The sequence below is a fragment of the Coturnix japonica genome, chromosome 3, assembly GCF_054131305.1.
Source record: "Coturnix japonica strain WE chromosome 3, WE-NBRP24, whole genome shotgun sequence".
Lineage (NCBI taxonomy): Eukaryota > Metazoa > Chordata > Aves > Galliformes > Phasianidae > Coturnix > Coturnix japonica.
In genome coordinates, this window is record NC_140665.1 from 72,255,118 (window position 1) to 72,272,403 (window position 17,286).

The 17,286-nt window shown below is 41.3% G+C and overlaps 1 protein-coding gene across 7 annotated transcripts in view; it reads right to left on the reverse strand.

Moving 5' to 3' along the window:
- SPACA1 (sperm acrosome associated 1) overlaps positions 1–17,286 on the reverse strand; it is a 124,379-nt gene that overhangs the window by 15,186 nt on the left and 91,907 nt on the right. For 2 of the 7 annotated variants that reach the window (XM_015858968.3, XM_015858966.3), the window contains exons 1-3: positions 4,817–5,051; positions 4,622–4,700; positions 832–888 (exon numbers count right to left, since the gene is read on the reverse strand). The exons of 1 other annotated variant lie outside the window; for it this stretch is intronic. In XM_015858968.3, coding sequence (XP_015714454.2) covers positions 832–888; positions 4,622–4,700; positions 4,817–4,933 — 253 coding nt within the window. In that variant the 5' untranslated portion in view covers positions 4,934–5,051. Of the gene's footprint in view, positions 1–831; positions 889–3,614; positions 4,137–4,621; positions 4,701–4,816; positions 5,052–17,286 lie in introns of those variants that run through there. 4 more of the 7 variants (XM_085543714.1, XM_085543715.1, XM_015858967.3 and 1 more) reach the window with 3 other exon arrangements.

Genomic DNA, 17,286 nt, shown 5'->3' on the forward strand with positions numbered 1-17,286 from the left:
ATTAAAGTATGTAAAGGTAGAAATAATATATTCTAAAACCATAACATCCTAATAGCCAAAGTAGTTTCCCTGAGGTAACCAAGGCAGTTCTATCACTGGAAATAGGAAAAAGTGACAGGAGAAATATACAAGTACACTCCAGAAAGCATCAGACAGACAGAGGCAAAAACTCTTCTTTCTTTTTATCTGTGGTCTCGCAAGAAGCAGAATTTGTTCAGAAAAATAATAATAATAATAAATTAATAGCATTTCTGATTCAAGCCTACTTCCTAAGCAGTATAATTACCACATCACAGCAGTTCCTATCACCACCCTAAACACAGAGATGTCTTCCTAAGGCTCGACTCATTTTTCCTCTCTCCCTTCCCACTCCAGAATGATACCTCTTCTCTCCATTGCAAGATTTATAAATTGTATAAATGTGGAATACAGAACAGGCTACTGCAGGCAAGCAATTTTTTGGCAATATTGTATGTGGGAAGACATCTGTGAGAAGCATCAGAAGATCTTTCATCTTCTGAACATCTCACAGATGTTCACAAATAGCGAAAATTGTTACTTTGGGGAAGGCAGCTCATGTGCCAATAGACGTAGGGAACTGGTTTAAAATAGGAGCTTGCAGGCTGTGAATTTAATAAAACAACAGATCTGACCTAAACTTCTAATGACAATCAGCCTGATTGTTTTTGTTAATTATAGTTATTGGCAATTGAAATCAATGAGAGGTGAATGAGGGCATGCAAATTACAACTGCTAAATTGCTACAGTTAGCACTTTTTTCCCCCAAAAAGCAAATGACAATATGTTTTATTCATCTGCTTTGCTACTTACCACATGTAACTGTGCATTCTCCAACTTCTAGTGCTGTGGACTCAGGGGCATTCAGACCTGAACACAAAGCCTAAAGTTACATCTCCAGTACAATGACAGGGTGGAAATCCAAGTAATAGCAAACTCATTCCTTCATTGCTTTTTAGTTTACATGAGAAATTTGCCAACATTTCTGCACCAGAAAAACAAGACATGTATGAAATATAGTTCATAAAATCTAGCGTGAATAGCATTTATATTTAAACCTTAAAATGATTCGTTAAGAGGGAAAAATGTATTTTTCTTAAGAGGCAGCTTATGATGTTAAATTAGCCTACTGAATGCTCAGGAAAATGCAGTGTCTAGGTTCTATGCAAATTATAGGTCCTCCCTGAACAGAGTTAAGAAAAAAAAATCATTAAATTGTGTTCAGTCAACTCATTTCCTTGTTGTTTTTTTGGTGTTTTTTTGTTTGTTTGGTTGGTTTTGGTTTGGTTGGTTGGCCCTCCCACATTATTTTTTTCCCCATCGCTCTCAAGGTCAGGTTTAGACAGCTAGCCCAGGGATGAGTCAACCAGGTACAGTGTTTTAATTAGGTACTGGGCAATTTAATCACAGTGATTGGGCTCCTTCCATTTTTCATGGTACTTTAAGGTTACAGAATGGGCTTCACAGAATGTACAGAAGCAAAAGGTTCTTGTCTCCATCTGGGATTGAAATCTGGATTATGTATTTTATTTCTAATAGCACTCAATTTGAATGTTTGTTTATAAGGATATTGAGATACAGTGCTTGTTCCATCAAGAAACTAACTTAGTGATGCACCTTTGGAAATTAGTCATTAAACAAGCAATAGGTCTTCCCAGTTCTTCCAAATGCAGAGAGAACAGACAAGTCACTATGACTGTTTTTACAAGTCTACATTGCCAGTCCAGCCTACTCAGATTATTTTTTTTCTGATAACAAATACTAATGTAAATTTGCTTTCACTGTCTCTCAGGTTTTTATATTCAAGATTCATGTTTACAAAATGTTATTTCTGCGTAGCAATGCAAGTTTATATATCACTTCTTGCTTTTAAATCTTTGGATAACATTTACATTTTCCGCACGCTGACTAAAACTTTAAATTTCTCAGGTTGAAAGGAACAGTTTCATTTCTCTTGCAGGCAGTGGTATACGAATATATTTATTCCTCCACTGCAAAGGATTTACAGTACAGCAGCACGCTGAATTCTCCACAGTGATAAACTGATACTGGACTCTTTTTTCCTAACATTACAAATGAGCCATCAAAATCTTATTCTTCTGTTATCTCTAACTGTCTCTATGGCTTTGACATTTATTTCAGCATATAAACTGTGCTCATCAGAACAGTCTCCCAGCTTACGCACAACAATCCTGAAACAATAACTTAACTACTTGGCTGAATGCTGAAGTAAGACTCCAACCTTAGTCAAAGCATAAGGAAAATAGAAGACTTAAAATCATATAAAAATGGAGACAACCTGTAAAACAGCTTGGGTATCCTCAAACACTATATCTAACAAGCTTTAGAAAATAATCACTTCTTCAGATTCTTCAGTTGCCAGCTCAGACATCCTATAATTCTTTTCTTAGCTTCTATTAAATTAATGGGACAGTAGCCATGGCAGGGGGTTGTATCTGAAAACAGAAGTTGTCATTTGCCATCTAGACAGAAAGTGGGAAAAAAAAAGAAGAAGAAGATGAAGAAAATAATCTTTTAAACAAGCAGAGACAGTAAACTTCAGGTATTACTATTAGAAGGCTAAGGGGCTTTGCTGCCAATGAAAGCAAATGTCTTCTGATTATAGTGGAAGACACCAACCACAGTGTCATTCTGGGATGCTTCTGGCTCCAGGCGCACTGTAACTGTAACGTACAACCGTTAGTCTTCTGCCAGAGAATGAGAGTGATGAACTAACTGATGGACAATAGCTCTAAATAAAAAGATGCTGTATTGTCTAAGTAAAAACACTCCCAGTAAACCTCTGCACATATCTAAGCATTAAAAGCTCATCGGTTCCAAATTAACAAGCCAGTCAGGAATGGCTGGTACTGATTTCTGATTCAAGTTCTGATTGCATGGAATCTAAAAAACAACAGAAAGAAACATTAAGGGAAAAAGGATCAGATTTGCTGATCATTTTCAGGATTAGATGGTGCTTTTTATCTGAATATTATGAACCTTCCATGCCGGTGTTACAATGCAAAGTTTATCTTCCTTATCACGTAAAATCAGCCAAAATTTTAAGAGAGCTTCCCATAACTGCCCATCCTTCCACTTCTACATCTGTTTCCAGTTGCATCAAGTTCAGATAAAAATATAGCGTCAGCTCCGTATAGATAATTGTGGATATAGCTGCCATTAGCATTAATAGGAGTTATATATGTAAATCCCACACATGCTGAGATAAGAACGTGCTGAGGAACTGCATTTGCATTCCTGTCAGGGGGCTGCAATTAGCACCAGCACAGCAAAAGCAGCCTGTATTCCTCTCTGCATTTGGAAGCCTTGTAAAACCCATGTCGAACAGAAATCTTCGCCCTTAAGACACCATTTTAATTACAAGCTGCATCACAGAATACAAGCAGGATACTCTGATAAACGCTCCCAAAGCCCACGGAAGCGGGCAGCACCGGGTCGTGGCAGTGAGCCCCAAGGGAGAGAGCCCTAAGGGCCTGCTGGCCTCGCTACTTATGGGGTCACGGCACGGTGAGCATCACCGCCCGCTCCACATCCGAACCACCAGGAGCAGCGGACGGCACGCAGCCCCGCCTCACCCGGCTCCGCCCGCCGGGTCTCGTCCCCGGAGCCCAGCGGCTCCATGTCCTGCAGGGCCGTGAGCTGCGGTGCGAGCAGGAGAAGGAGAAGAGCCTCGCTGCACACCCGCACTGCCATGGCCGTCCGCTCGCAGCCTCTTAAGGCGTCACAACGAGCCGCGCCCGGGAGCCCTGCCCTGCTCTGCCTGGCTCTTGGGAGCCGCCCGGGGCTGTCAGCTGCGGGGAGTGAAATCCACTTTCATAGGAGCTGGAGAGGAGCAAAGGCTTCAGGTTGACCATGTGTTTTATTCCTCTGACTTAGCCTTTCCTTAGTCATTTCTTCCCATAGAAGTTGTGGAAGAAAATTCCTGTAATCAATCAATCTGTTTTCCAGAAGGGTAGAAGGGAAAGGTTATTGCTTTTATAAAGGACTCAGTACGCCCTCAGATACTGCACCACTGAACACAGAGGAAGTTGGAGAAGTGTGAAAATGCTGTCTGATGGGAAATGAACCATTGCTCATTCAATAAACTTCATGAAGCTGTCAGAGTCAATGTTGTTAAAATAACAGTGATAATAATAGCCCCTGTTTCTATATCTTTAGGACCCAAAGTCATCTAGAACTGGAAAACAAAGTCAATATTGAATAAAAAGGTCTATCTCTAGGGAAGGGAAAATGACTGAGTGAATAAGTTCAAGTGTGCATCCAGTTCTAGTTTTTCTTTCAATGAAACATTTTCAACGTGCTTTTGTGGGTTTGTATGTATGTGCATTATATGTACCTGTCATACACACTGATGTGTGCATATCTTTGTGGCACTGTAGCTTCTTGTGATGGGATGCAGAAAAAAGCTACCATAAAGGAAAGAGGGCCAGCAGGGATACGTGCTTCTCTGGAAGACAGATCTTCATTATCTATACAGAATAATTATGAACTTAGCTTTTCAACAGAGACATAATAAACACCCAGATGACATTTTGTGTATTTTATGTATTAGTACAAATGTCTTTTCCATTCCTTCACGTACTTGGTGTTAGTCTCTTTCTAAAGCTCATCTTCTTCCCAGTTTCTCCCTCTTGCCTTTTATCTCTTTGTATTTTTCTGTTCTAAAAAATAAAGGTATAACATTAGCAACAATAATGGGCAAGATGCACTTGGCTTCTGCTGTGCCATGTCTCTGGAGCAACATTGAGCACCAAGTGGGCAGAGCTGTTACACCTACTTGTATTGCTCTCACAGCTGGCTGTGCCACAGGCTGCCCAGAGAGAAGTCTGGCAAACAAACAGCTTGGAAAGAGCTTGCAGCTGCTTGTTCTTCTCCCCAGCCTCAAGACAGCCATAAAGTGTTGCTGCAGTGGGAGTGTGTATTTGGAAGCTTTCTTCCGGGCTGCTCCTTTTCTCTCCTAGTTTGACACTGTCGCTCACACAACCATTTTCCTCAGCCATTTACAGGAAGAACAGTCTGCCTGGACTTGTATCCGGTGTCACTCCCATCCCCAGGATTAGGGCAGAGCCACAGTCCTCCTTTACTTTACCCATATGTAAAGCAGGGATTACATATGCAGCTAGGAGCTGCAGAAGACTTCTGAGGTGTCACAAACACCTGGAATATGATTAGCTCACAATTCTGCCTTCAGGCAATATGGGATGTGGACTTTCAATTTAGCCATATGATATGAAATGGTTTCTTGCTGGCTTTATTATTCTAGTTGCTAATTAATAGACCAAATAATGCCATTACCACAACACCAGAAGATTTGTACTTTAGCATGAACTCATTCGCAATAAAAATGTGGCAAAATTAGATGCTCATTAGTTTTCTGAGTTAATAACTGTACTTGTGAAAGGTTCAAGTGGCATCCAACCACGTGGCATGAATAACACAGTGAGCCAGAGCACTCTTATCTCCTTTATTCACAATGAGAACTCAGCTTGTTAACATTGTAAGGAAGGCGTTTGATACTTTTAGAAAACAGGAGTTCCATGCAGTGCTGTTTTCTGTGTCAGGACTCTTTCACTCAGTGCAGTTGCTTTATTCTCTGTGCATGGGCCAATAAATAATTCTGTAGGTCATATCTCACTGAAAGCTTCTGCAGCAGGAGCTCATGCCCAAAGGTCAGCACTTCTGTAGTGGTCCGGGGGAGGTAGGCAACAGCTCTGAAAAACACCCCCTCTTCTTTTTTTCCTATGCACAGATAATGGCATACTTCTTCCACTGGTTAAGAATTGTTGCCATAGTAATGTTTCTAGCACTCCTTTGGATCAATAGCAGAACAGAGGGTTTTTCAGGTATTCCTGTTGTTTGCAAGCCTGAAGCCTCACCCTGTATATATTTCTATTCTTTTGTATAAAATAAGTTTGTTCAGATGTCTTTCAGCACTGTATGTTTACGCAAAGAAGGCAATGAAAACAAGGTGTACAGATATTGGAGGTCAGAATCAGACTTTGAAGAGTTGCTTTTGCTTAATCAAAGCCCTGAACTTAGCCCTTGTAGTTCTATTAGCACCTCAACAAATGCAGGAATGAAATTAAGCTGCAGAACTGGTTGCATTTTTTTACTAAGGGTCCAGATCTAGTTCTGTTCACAATTCAGTGGCATTTTCATAGTTGATTTAAAGTTTATTACTCAGTTCATGGGCAGTTTCTGTACAGACCTAACTTTTCCACAGCATAGATAAAAATGATTAGATGCTATGAATTCTAGTATGGGAAAGAAATGGGAGTTTTGCATAAGTTAAAGATAGAATCCACAAAGTATGGATTTAGCCATAGTACCGGCACTTTCAGCAAACACATTCAACACGTACAGTATCAGAAGACCTGCCCACCTCTGCCCACCTGCTGTATGACTATACACATGCCAAATGACTGTGTATATGTTGAATACAGGCTACATTCCCCCAGCATATCCCAGCAGTTTGAGCACATCGCAACACTAGCAGTGATCTAGCTGGGATAATTACTGGAAACACTCCCATTCCCAGTAAATAGGTTGTCACAGTCATGATGTTTAGTGGTTTTAAGAGTCACTGTGCATGGGTCAAGCCAGTTGAGCCCCATACTGGAGAAGGACTTCAAGCACAGTTAGTGTACAAAGATAAGCACTGGTGGAAGGAGAAGCATTGCCATGTCTAAATGCTTTTGTGAATATGGCACGAAGAGCTGGAGACAAACTTTTCATAAGAAGAAAGTGTTCTTGCCCTATCAATATATAAGCAATTAAGAAGAGCACAATTTGCTAGCAATATATTTTGCATCCCTTTAAGAAAAACATCTCAAACTCTGCTTAGATTTCTCCATGGAACAGTTATTTTTTTACTTCAGTATTTTGCATCTAAACTTTTCCATTCACCAGCTTATTATGCATTTTCATATGCATAGATTCCTTTAGAAAGAGCAGTATTTACCTACAGATGCTACACAAGGCTTCTTCAGGTATTAGTTATTCATTTCTAATTACAACGGGAACATGCTATCTTCTGCAATTATGCAGTACATTTTTTAAATGGTGGCTAATATTTCATTGCCTGCTGAAAACATCTCCAAATCACAAATACAAGTGGCTTCTGCGGGAACAGTGGTAATCAGCACCATAGACACAACTCAGAGAGATTCATTAGAGTTCCCCAACAGTTCCTACGCGGCTGTCTGCATATATCACAACTGAGCAGAAAAACTAGATACTGCTTCTCCTATTTCTCTTATGTGGCATTTCTCAGGAGATATGGTATTCTGTATCTACTTATTCTCACCTGTTTTTTTCTCCAAAACAAAACTGGAGTAACTTTCCTTTGTCTTTTGCAACTCCTTCCTCACCGGCAGCAAGGTTCTCTTGTCTACATCTAAACATCTGGCCTTCCAGAAGGGAACACAAGGAGGAAGGAGTAGGAGAGGAGGAGAAGATGCAGCCTAAGATACACCTAGGCTGCTGCATACTGGCAAATGCTTCAAAGTTCTGTGGTTTATGTGTAATTCTTTGCCTTGGTAGCATCAAGAGAAAGACAGGGAATCGAACTGAGATTTCTGCTCGTGCCCAACAACCTGCTGAATTCTGTTAATCACACTGAATAGGGGCAGAACAAAATGTAAAATTTCCTGATGTTGTGATTCTGTTCATGTTATTGAGGAGGTACACCTGCTTTCCTGACACTCAGCCTTTTTAACAATACCTGTTAAAGATTTTATGCCAGAAATATCAGAGAACTCACATGTATTCTTAGACTTTCGCACGTAGCCCCATTCATCATCCTAACACTGTGAACAGACTTTAATGAGAAAGGTTAGAGGCATCAGAACTCCATGTGAAGAGAAGGGAGACTGAAAACAGAGAACAACTGCTGAAATGACCTGGAACATCTGTACTGACCAGAGGCCACATTTTGGACCCTCTGTTATGTCCCTTCTGGTTGGAGCGATTGCTCTAATGTTATGTTGGGACTAGGTGCGAATCCAGTCATTTAGAAGCCTACTCATGTGCAGGACAGCACTGAGCATTGAGAGAGTCAGGATCCAAACCCTGAGCACTGACAGTACTAAAAAGGTTGCAGTTTTGTTTCTGGCTTGCCCTCAACACCAGAGAAAATGAAGTTTGCATCGTAAAAGACTCTTTTTAGGTAATTGGGTAAATTCATGGACTGTTATGTTGGGACCAAAAATGTGGCCTTAGAACAAAGCGGCCAAAGGCATGCCTCTAACCTGTTAGCCACATCTTTCTGTTCCAAATCTAGCTACTACCTTAGACCAGGTCACAAAGCTAATTGCTGCAGTGAGGCCTTACTTTCTGTCTGCTATCAATAATCAGCTCTGTTTGTTCCTTAAGGGAATGCCCCCAAGGCTACCCCTGGCACTTGTGGCTTTCTGTTTACCCACTCTCTCATCCAGAATCCACCCGCCTCCACACGGTGTTCCTTGGCATCCTTGCTAGCACAGAGCTTGCGGTAGCTGTAGCTTTGCTTGTCTCTGCACATGACTGTTTACAAGCCAACACACAAATGCCCTTCCACCTGGCCAGAGGCAGACAGCAAGGTACTGCTAAATAGATGCCAGTGTTCCCACACTGTTCTGCTAGCCTGTTCTTCAGGCAGCTCATCACATTCAGGAATCATGCTGTTTTTGTCTGCTGTCCCCTGCAGTTTGGCAGAAGCATCCTCTGAAGAGACCTAGCAAGAGCTAATGCTTATTAACTCCTCAGATATCCATGGGTCTGGATGCACTGAGATACCATGGTAATGAGAACAGTAAGAACGCCTAGACAGACAGACAAACAGTAGTCCGACAGCTAGGGGGAAAATTCTGCCAGCATGTGTTTCATCAAATCAGTTGTTATATATTCTGAACAGAGGAACATGTGAGTACGTGGCCCATGTGTACAGTGTACCTGGTGTCTGTGCTGTGACAGAGTTTTTATGGGACATTATAGAGCCTCTGGTGAACATGTAATTAATAAAATACTTAAGAAATTAAAATGACAATTAACATTTGACAAGCTGTGTTATTAAAAGGGCTTCTTCAATAGTACAGGGTTTTCCTGGTGGTAACAGGGAGCAAAACCAATCTTCCAGAATAGAGCTTTTAAAAGGAGGGAAGTAAATGACTTTAATAGACTGTCTCTTCCATAGCCTACACTTAAAAGTCACCACATCATATTCTGATAAGGATTTCAAAGAGCAAGATACGTTTCTGCCTTCCATGTTGATCAGCTGTGTACTTTTCTCTTATGTGCATTCGCCTTGATAAAAATGAACCTCAGTTGGCTCAGGTGCAGAAATTAGGAGCTGCCTTGAACATGTTTGTTTGTTTGCTCTTACATTTGAACAATAAGGGCATGGCTCTCCAAAGGGCTGAGCACCTGCAGTTCCCATTCCACTCAGCTGGAGCTATAAATGCCAAGCAGCTTCGAAAGTCCAGGCTTGTAGCTGCTCAGTTGGATAAGATTCATCCAAGTGGTATTGATCTATGACTAAATCTCAGTATAGGGCTGCTTTTGTCATTCCAACTTACTGTGTTTACTTAGAGACTTAGAATCTGTGTAGAACATTCGGAATAATTTTGTTTAATTAAAAGGCTGCAGTGAATGGAAAGAAAGGCAAAGATGTGCCTTCTTCTGCAGTGCAATAAAAATAAGTAAATACAATTCCAGTTAATTATCCATCACTCAATACAGAGACTTCTACTTAATCTAATCATTGCTTAATTAGATTGTCTGTTTTATTTGATCAAATCTACTGTAACCAAATCATCGACATTTGCATTGTGCTTTGTTTATTTTGATGTTTTTCTATTATTAAAAAGGTCGATGTCAGGTCAATTTAGGCCGATATTTGTTGTTTTGTACAACAGAATTTCACATTACATAAACATCTCTACAGAACTCATTTTGAGACTCTTACTTTTAGAGCTATGTATAAACTGAAGAATCTGAAGCCTCCAATCTTCAGGAGAATTAGATGTCTAAGCCTGGTTACAGAGTACTATCTTTGACAGTCAGGCTTACATCCAGTGAGGTATTTTCCATAGTCAACAAGTTGTTTCAGTAAAGAATTAAGAACCTACATGGAAAGCGTGCATGAAAAGGTTCAGGCTCACTGTTTCCAATGTGGAGATCACTCCATTTTCTTAGGTGATACCTCATTAGGCTCAGGCCTGCAGCTGAGCTGCTCAGCTGGTGCACAGTGACATGTTCAACTCAGTTAATTTGTTTGTGTGGCTGATTCTGTAGAGACTAAGACTTGTTTTGGTTTTCATTGAGACACACACCTCCTTCAGAGATGTTTTACCTTCCCGTCAGCTAACAGGTATACTTACCAGATGCAGCTCTTTGCACCAGCTGCTGAACGGGCTGCACAGGCGAAAGCTGGCCTAAGAAGCAGGTTATTCCTGTGTGCTTTAGAAAGATCAGAAGAGGAATATTTTTTTCTTTTAACAAATCATGAAGATTATGGGCTGCAGTTGAGGGGATTATGGTGCTGTGGTCCTATACTGGTATTAGCCTGATGCAGAGGACTCCCTCAAGCTACTCAATCTGGTATAACTGATAAGCAACCAGACCAGAGTTGGGACACTGAAGGGTTCAGAGGACTTTAGAACAAGAATAGCAATGACTCCCTACATTTCCCATGTAAATGTGAATACCGTGGTGTTCACTGCTTCTCTCTAAAGTGCTGTTCAAGACCATGGTGACATGAGGAAAATTTCCTTATCTTGAATTTGCGAGAGCTGGGGTTGGTGATAAGAACAGGGATAGTATAATAAAGAGTGCTAATCTCATCATAGCAATCCTGCTGCGTGTATTGCTCAGGGCTGGCTCTAGGTATAGGCAAAATAGGCAGTTGCCTATGGCAACAGTCTGCTGGTGAAACCAGAGAGCTCAGCTCTGCAGCCTCTGTCACTGTGAGAGCCTGGAAAGCCAGCCTGGTGCTAGCAGAGGAGCCAGAGCCTGCGAGGCCCTGGGTTTGATGGTGGTGGTGGTAAAGACCTGAGGGCTCCCCCCATACCACTGCCCCAAGCCCTCTGCCATGGCAGAGACAGAAAGCCCAGCTCTCCACAGCCCTCTGCCTGGCTTTGCTCTTTTGCAGCGGAATTCAATTTTGCCAGCACTTCTGAGATGTCTGGAGCTGCCTGGCTCTCATGAGAGTCTTGCAGGCTTATGGTTGCTCGGGGCAGCCCGAGGTTACCCAGACTCTTTATCGTCATCAGCTCCTCCAAGCAGCAGCAACACTGGTGCTGACAGAGAGCTGTCAGGAAGGTGTCACATTGCAGTAGGTGAAACAAGCCAGGCCTTGCAGAAATGTGCAGGCAAAAATCAAACAATTCTTCATGAAATCATGGCAGGGAATTAGGGATGTGTCTGTGCCAGCTCACAGCAGAGCATGGGAAGTGAAGAAGAACTGTTGCTTGGTCATTTTGGGGCTGAGGCAAAGCCGAGGTCTGCCAGCCAGCAGACACATTTCTATCCTTTCCTGTTGCCACTTGGACCCAAGTATCACTTGTTTTGGAAAGCTGGACTATCAGCCTTTTTGCATTATGAAGCAATTTTTGATAAGTCTTGGTTTTGTGTTGTCAGGTGCACTCCATCACTGGGAAGCATCTGAAGAAGTGCTTCTTTGGAGTATTTTATCCTGAGGCTTGTGTATTGGCTTGAGTGCATTTGTGTTTACAGAGCACTGAACTGTATTTGCCTTGTTGCTTCATTACTAGAAATATTATCTGCTTGCAAAACAATACATGTTTGGGAAGGGATTTGGTGGGAGGGTGAGGTTGCTCAAAGTTTATTTTTTGCTCTCATTGCCAATTACTGCTGATGCCTGCTGTTTAAGCAAGTAGGCTAGTTGCAAAAGGCAGCTCCTTTTTCCATGGCAATGAATGATCCATTGCCATTCAGCAGTGCTGTGTGGAGGTGCAGCGAGGGCACAAAGTTAACAGCTGGGTTCATATTGCCTGCCAGCTCCTCTCCATGGGGAATCCCTGCCTGGGCACTAGCAAGGTATTAGCATCTGAGAATTGCACAGTCTCTGCCTTGCTCAGACATTTTTCCGTAGCTGGGCTGTCTGGGATTCCTCATCATAGCCTTGTCTGGCCCAAACCTGCAAATAATTTCCTTTTCTTTTCCTTTTCTTTTTTTCTTTTTTTTTTTTTTTTTCTTTTAGTTGCAACTTATTTTGAGTTACAGTGTGAAACCAGGGCCAGCAGAAATAAGCAAAGGTAAAACTGGTGGAAATTGAAAGGAGGGTCAGCAGCCAGCCTTCAGAATTCATCCATGCTGGTTACTGCTCCTGGTTACTCACTTCTAAATATTACACTTGGGGAAATAATTAATTTATTTGTGGCAACCCTTAGGAATCAGCAATAGAGTTTTCACAGCTCAGCTAAGACGACATTATCCCAGAGGCATCTATCTTTTTCCTCCCCATAGGCAGATGTTTTGTTTCCCCAAGGTGATGCCTCATCACTGAAAGCAGAGCTGTTCCATGGTCGCACTCCTGAAAAGGATTTCCATCCATACTCTCGCAGTGTCACTGCACCGCTTGCTGAGGAAATCTGTTCACATTGCTGCTTTTTAATTGCTGCTATCTGTATTCATAGATTCATGGATCGAAGGCTGAAAGGGACCATTGGATCATCTCTTTTGACCTCCACGAGCCCTTAAATGTCATCACTTACCCCTGTATTGAACTCATATTTAGCTGTAGTGCATGTTCCAGCAGGGATGCAGAGCTACCAAGGGACAGAGAATTCAGCACTCTCCTGGTGGTTCATCTCCTCTGCTGTTAGAAATATATGCTGTATTGTGGCAGTGCCTGAGGGAGCCATCCAAAGGCCTGAGGCCCCATTATGCTGGCCCAGCTATACATAATTTTAAAAGACAGCTATTGCCCCTGAGAACTCACAGACTGTAAAGTATATATGAGGCTTAATGTCAAATAGAATATTATGCGGTTGGTTTCAGGCTGCTTAGTCAAGTGAGGAAAAAATTAAACAATACAGTGGCCTAAAGTAGTTTGGGACTGAGGGCTCAGATGGGAGCCGTACACAAGACATGAGGCTGGCACAAATGTCACAGGCACAAGACAAATGATTCACAGAGAACAGTTGCCCTTGGCGTGGTGGTATAATTTATAAATCAAAATAAATAAATAGAATGTGGAAAATAAATATAAAATAATAAGAAACAGGGAAAAATTCAATCAGGTCCCCAAGGATTAAAGAGAAAAAATAGCCTTGAGGGAAGCTGGTCTCTCTGATCTTTTTCTGAGCTCTGGGTGCCTGTCTTCTTCAAGCAAAGTGATAAATAATCAAAATAAACAGCAGGCTTAAGGATTTTTGAAATGGTGAATAAGATCAGCAACTCCATATGCAAAATATTAATGGTTCCTGGTGTAGTGTATGTATTTAATAATCTGATGAGAAAAATAAGCTGGACTGAACAAAGTGATGTGATTATGTCCTTTAATATGCATTCTTGAAGGTAATTTAGGGGTTTAATTCTTTTTTCTTTCTTTCTTTCTTTCTTTCTTTCTTTCTTTCTTTCTTTCTTTCTTTCTTTCTTTCTTTCTTTCTTCCTTTCTTTCTTTCTTTTTTGTCCTCTAAAGTATCATCTCCATTTCTGAACAGTACTTTTTCCCTCTGGAAACCAGTTCTTGCATATTTCTTTCTGTTTGCCTCAGGAATAGCTATTGCTATTTTCAAGGTGGTCTTTTTCCTTCAAACATACAAGAGTTAAAATCATAAAATCAACAGGTCTCGTTCTTCATTTGCATTACACATGTACCTCCCAAGTGTCCTGCTCAATTCCAGTTTGAGAGGGGAATAAGGGCTGTTATTTTTCTGACTACCTCAGGTACAGGATAATAACCGTGGGGTCTTGGGAAGAGTCCTGTTTTACCGCTTCGGTTGAGAAACATTCATCCTCTGATGTTTTCACGCAGAAGAAACATATGCTTCACTGAATTTTATGGTGACCTTGGTTTAGTTAATCAGAGTACCAGAGCTTTTACATTAAGGCGTGAGCCATTTGTAATGCACTCTGGTCATTTAGGGGCTGAGTTAAGATAAAGTGCTGGAAAATATAAGTGTTTGCATTGCACTCTGTGCATCTGGTGCACAGTGCTCCCACCAGCAGCAGCAGCTGCCTACCCCTGTCCACTGCGTCCTTCATCACTACAAGTCGTAACACAGATCCCAACTGAGGTAAAAAGCTCACTTAGCTCCTGAAAAGAAGCACTAGAAAGATAAATGCAGTGAAATTAACTGCAAAGTACTACACATGGCAGTGACACGATCATATAGAATGGATTTCAGCATCCTGGGTCATTTCTGCTTGAATTCAGCCTTCCAGACCGGATCTGATACAGCTCTGTACACTTGAGTTGCTTCGTCTAAGTTTTCAGTGGCTTCTTCATGGTCCTATAGCATCCCCAGTCAGATTGGTACACACCCAGCTGTCTTTGAGGCTGGCAACAGCAGACTATTGAAAGATTGTTCCATGAGAAAAAGCAGATGCAGGGAAATGGGGAACACTGATACTAAGAGCAGCATAGGCTGAACTACATGGGAGCTTCAGCAGAAAACCTCTAGCTAACTGCTGAACAAAAGAAATTGTTCTGTAATATTTTGTGCTAGGAGATGACAGTTGTTCAAATGGCTTTGAATGCATCCATTTATATTTGAAGTCCGAAACAATATTAATGATAATCCAAAACTGGCAGACACAAAAGGCTTTGGGATCAACTGAAAGAAGCAGCTGATAGACCTGCATTGCCCAGCAGAACTCAGTTCAGAAGACTCATTGCTGTGGAGGGTATACATGAATGGTGCCTCTGAGGAGCTGGAGCAACGGGCTGAGGGAAATGAGGTCTCTAGAATGTGATCCTGCCAGATCACCTATGTGTGCTGAGGAGTTCCAGGGACAATTCAGCTCATGGAAAACCAATTTCCTCCATAAATTTACTACTGCATGGGGAGACAAGTTGAGTGCTCAGGAAGCAAAATCAAGATCATTCTGACTGTTTTAAGTGACATCAAAGTGACCTGAACAATACGCTCAGAGACCTCCTTCCAGATCGCTTTACCCTGGTGTAACTCCAAAGACCTCAGGGGAGCTACACCTTTATTGACAAGGAGAGCAGATCTGAATCTCTTTAGCAACATAATGTAGAGCAATAAGGATTTACTGGTGCCAAAGAGGAAGACAGGTCAGCAGCGGCTATGGGCAGTAATGAGAGTAGGAGGCTCTGATGGTAGTTCTTCTCAGCCCTACTTCACCAGAAGGGCAGGATCTTCAAATATGCAGAGAAATTAAGAGTGAAATTGCAGGCTCTCAGGGACCTGACACATTTTAAGAGAAAACCTTGGTCCAAAAATGTAGGAAAAAAAATCTTTTTTTTTTTTTTCTTTTTTTTTCTTTTCTTTTCTCGATAGAATTGAAATAAAACAAGTAATGGTATATGTCAGTCCCTCCAGAAGTCTTCACATTTCCTTCACTCTCAGAATTCAACTTAATAGGCTCCAAACATAGACTGCTTTAACAGCCAGTATTCTGACATCTCTTGGTGTTATGTAGAAAATGTCAGCAGCTCAAATGCAGGGTGGAAATGTGGCTTCGGTTTTGTTTCAAGCAATTTTATTTTCCTTTTGGCCTTCGACATCCAGTAGCTGCAGGGGTGATGCCTCAGACCCAGAAGTGGCTGCAATTAAGTGAAATGTGATAAAAAGAGTCATCCAAATTCCAAACAGGTTTCCTATGAAGTTTTTGAACATGTAAATTTAGAAACATATATTTAAATTTAAACTAGAGGAAAAAAAATGAGAAGCATTCTGACTGCTCAGAAAATGTAACGCAAGATGTTTTCCTCTTTTTTAAGGGCTCATGAGTCTAAAATTCCAAGCAGATGGGAACATTATCAATCTTTTACAGGCATATCTTGATCAATTTAATTTTGAATAAAAAAAAAATTATCGAAGTGCAGGGTTTCTATAAATACAGTGGAAGCATAAGCTTTGTTACTGGCTAGATATGGAGCAGTACAATGTCTCAGCATGTATACTACATCTTTTGCTGTCTGGCTTTTCAGACCTCTCTATCGCTTTGCTCTTCACTTTGGGGGTTTTGCGACACAGTTCTTTGACAGTTCTCTGCTTTCCTTCACTTTGTTGTCCTCACCATGTACTCCAAGCATTTTACAAGATTAGCCCAATGATGACCTGCTCTTCTGGCCCATCTCTTACAATCCCAAGCTTGCATCCCTTTGGCTACTTTGGGCTCAGAAATATCAGCCATGCTTTGCTGGCTTGCTTTTCCTTTGTGCAAAGCTCTGCCTCTTCCTGCCTTTGTCCAATGTCATGGAAGTGTTCCCTTTGACTTATTCCTCCCATATCATCTCTAGATTATTGCCTTCTCATCACAGTAACACTTATAAAGAAACTCAGTTTCTTTGTCATCAGCACTTCCTTTCTTGTTGCCTTTCAATAGTGCAATTTTATCTCCCTGGAGTTCATCTAAAATGTTAACCATTCTGGTTGCGTTTCAGACTTGTCCCTGGCCACAATTCACTGCTCTCCAAGTGCATCCCATGGTTCAGTCAAAATTTCTCACCTCTCAGCATAGAATCTTATCTATCCTCACCATCTCTATTTAGATTAATAAATCACGACACTGACTGTGCTATTCATTGCAGTGGTTTCAGCCTATTCTGCCCATCAGCCTACTTTTCCTGAGCTGAGAGATGCATCTTTTCCTCATTTTAGAGTTGGGGAAAATCTCCAAGTTCAGAGAGGTACTAATATTTACCCCTGCTCAGCATATTAAAAACAAACAAATAAGCAAACAACCACTGCTGTCCTGATTCGACTCAATGATAATTTTTCTTTCCTGTTTTCTACTCCAATTTACTTTCCCACTCATACCATTTCTCTTCATTACATCTTTGCCACAAGTCAATAATGGTAACATCAGCAAAACCTGCCAACAAAGAAACCTCCAAATACTGCACCACTTATAGCCTCATGAAACAGCAGGTTATCCTCTAAATCACATCACAGATGTCTCTACATCTGTGTTTCTACCATACAGCCCCAAATCTGAAAGAAACTGCCATCACAGAATGGTATCACCGTCTGCTACCATAATACAGATGCATTAGAGGCAAATATCATTATTCTTAAACCCAACTTTAAATAGAGAAAAGTGATGTGTGAA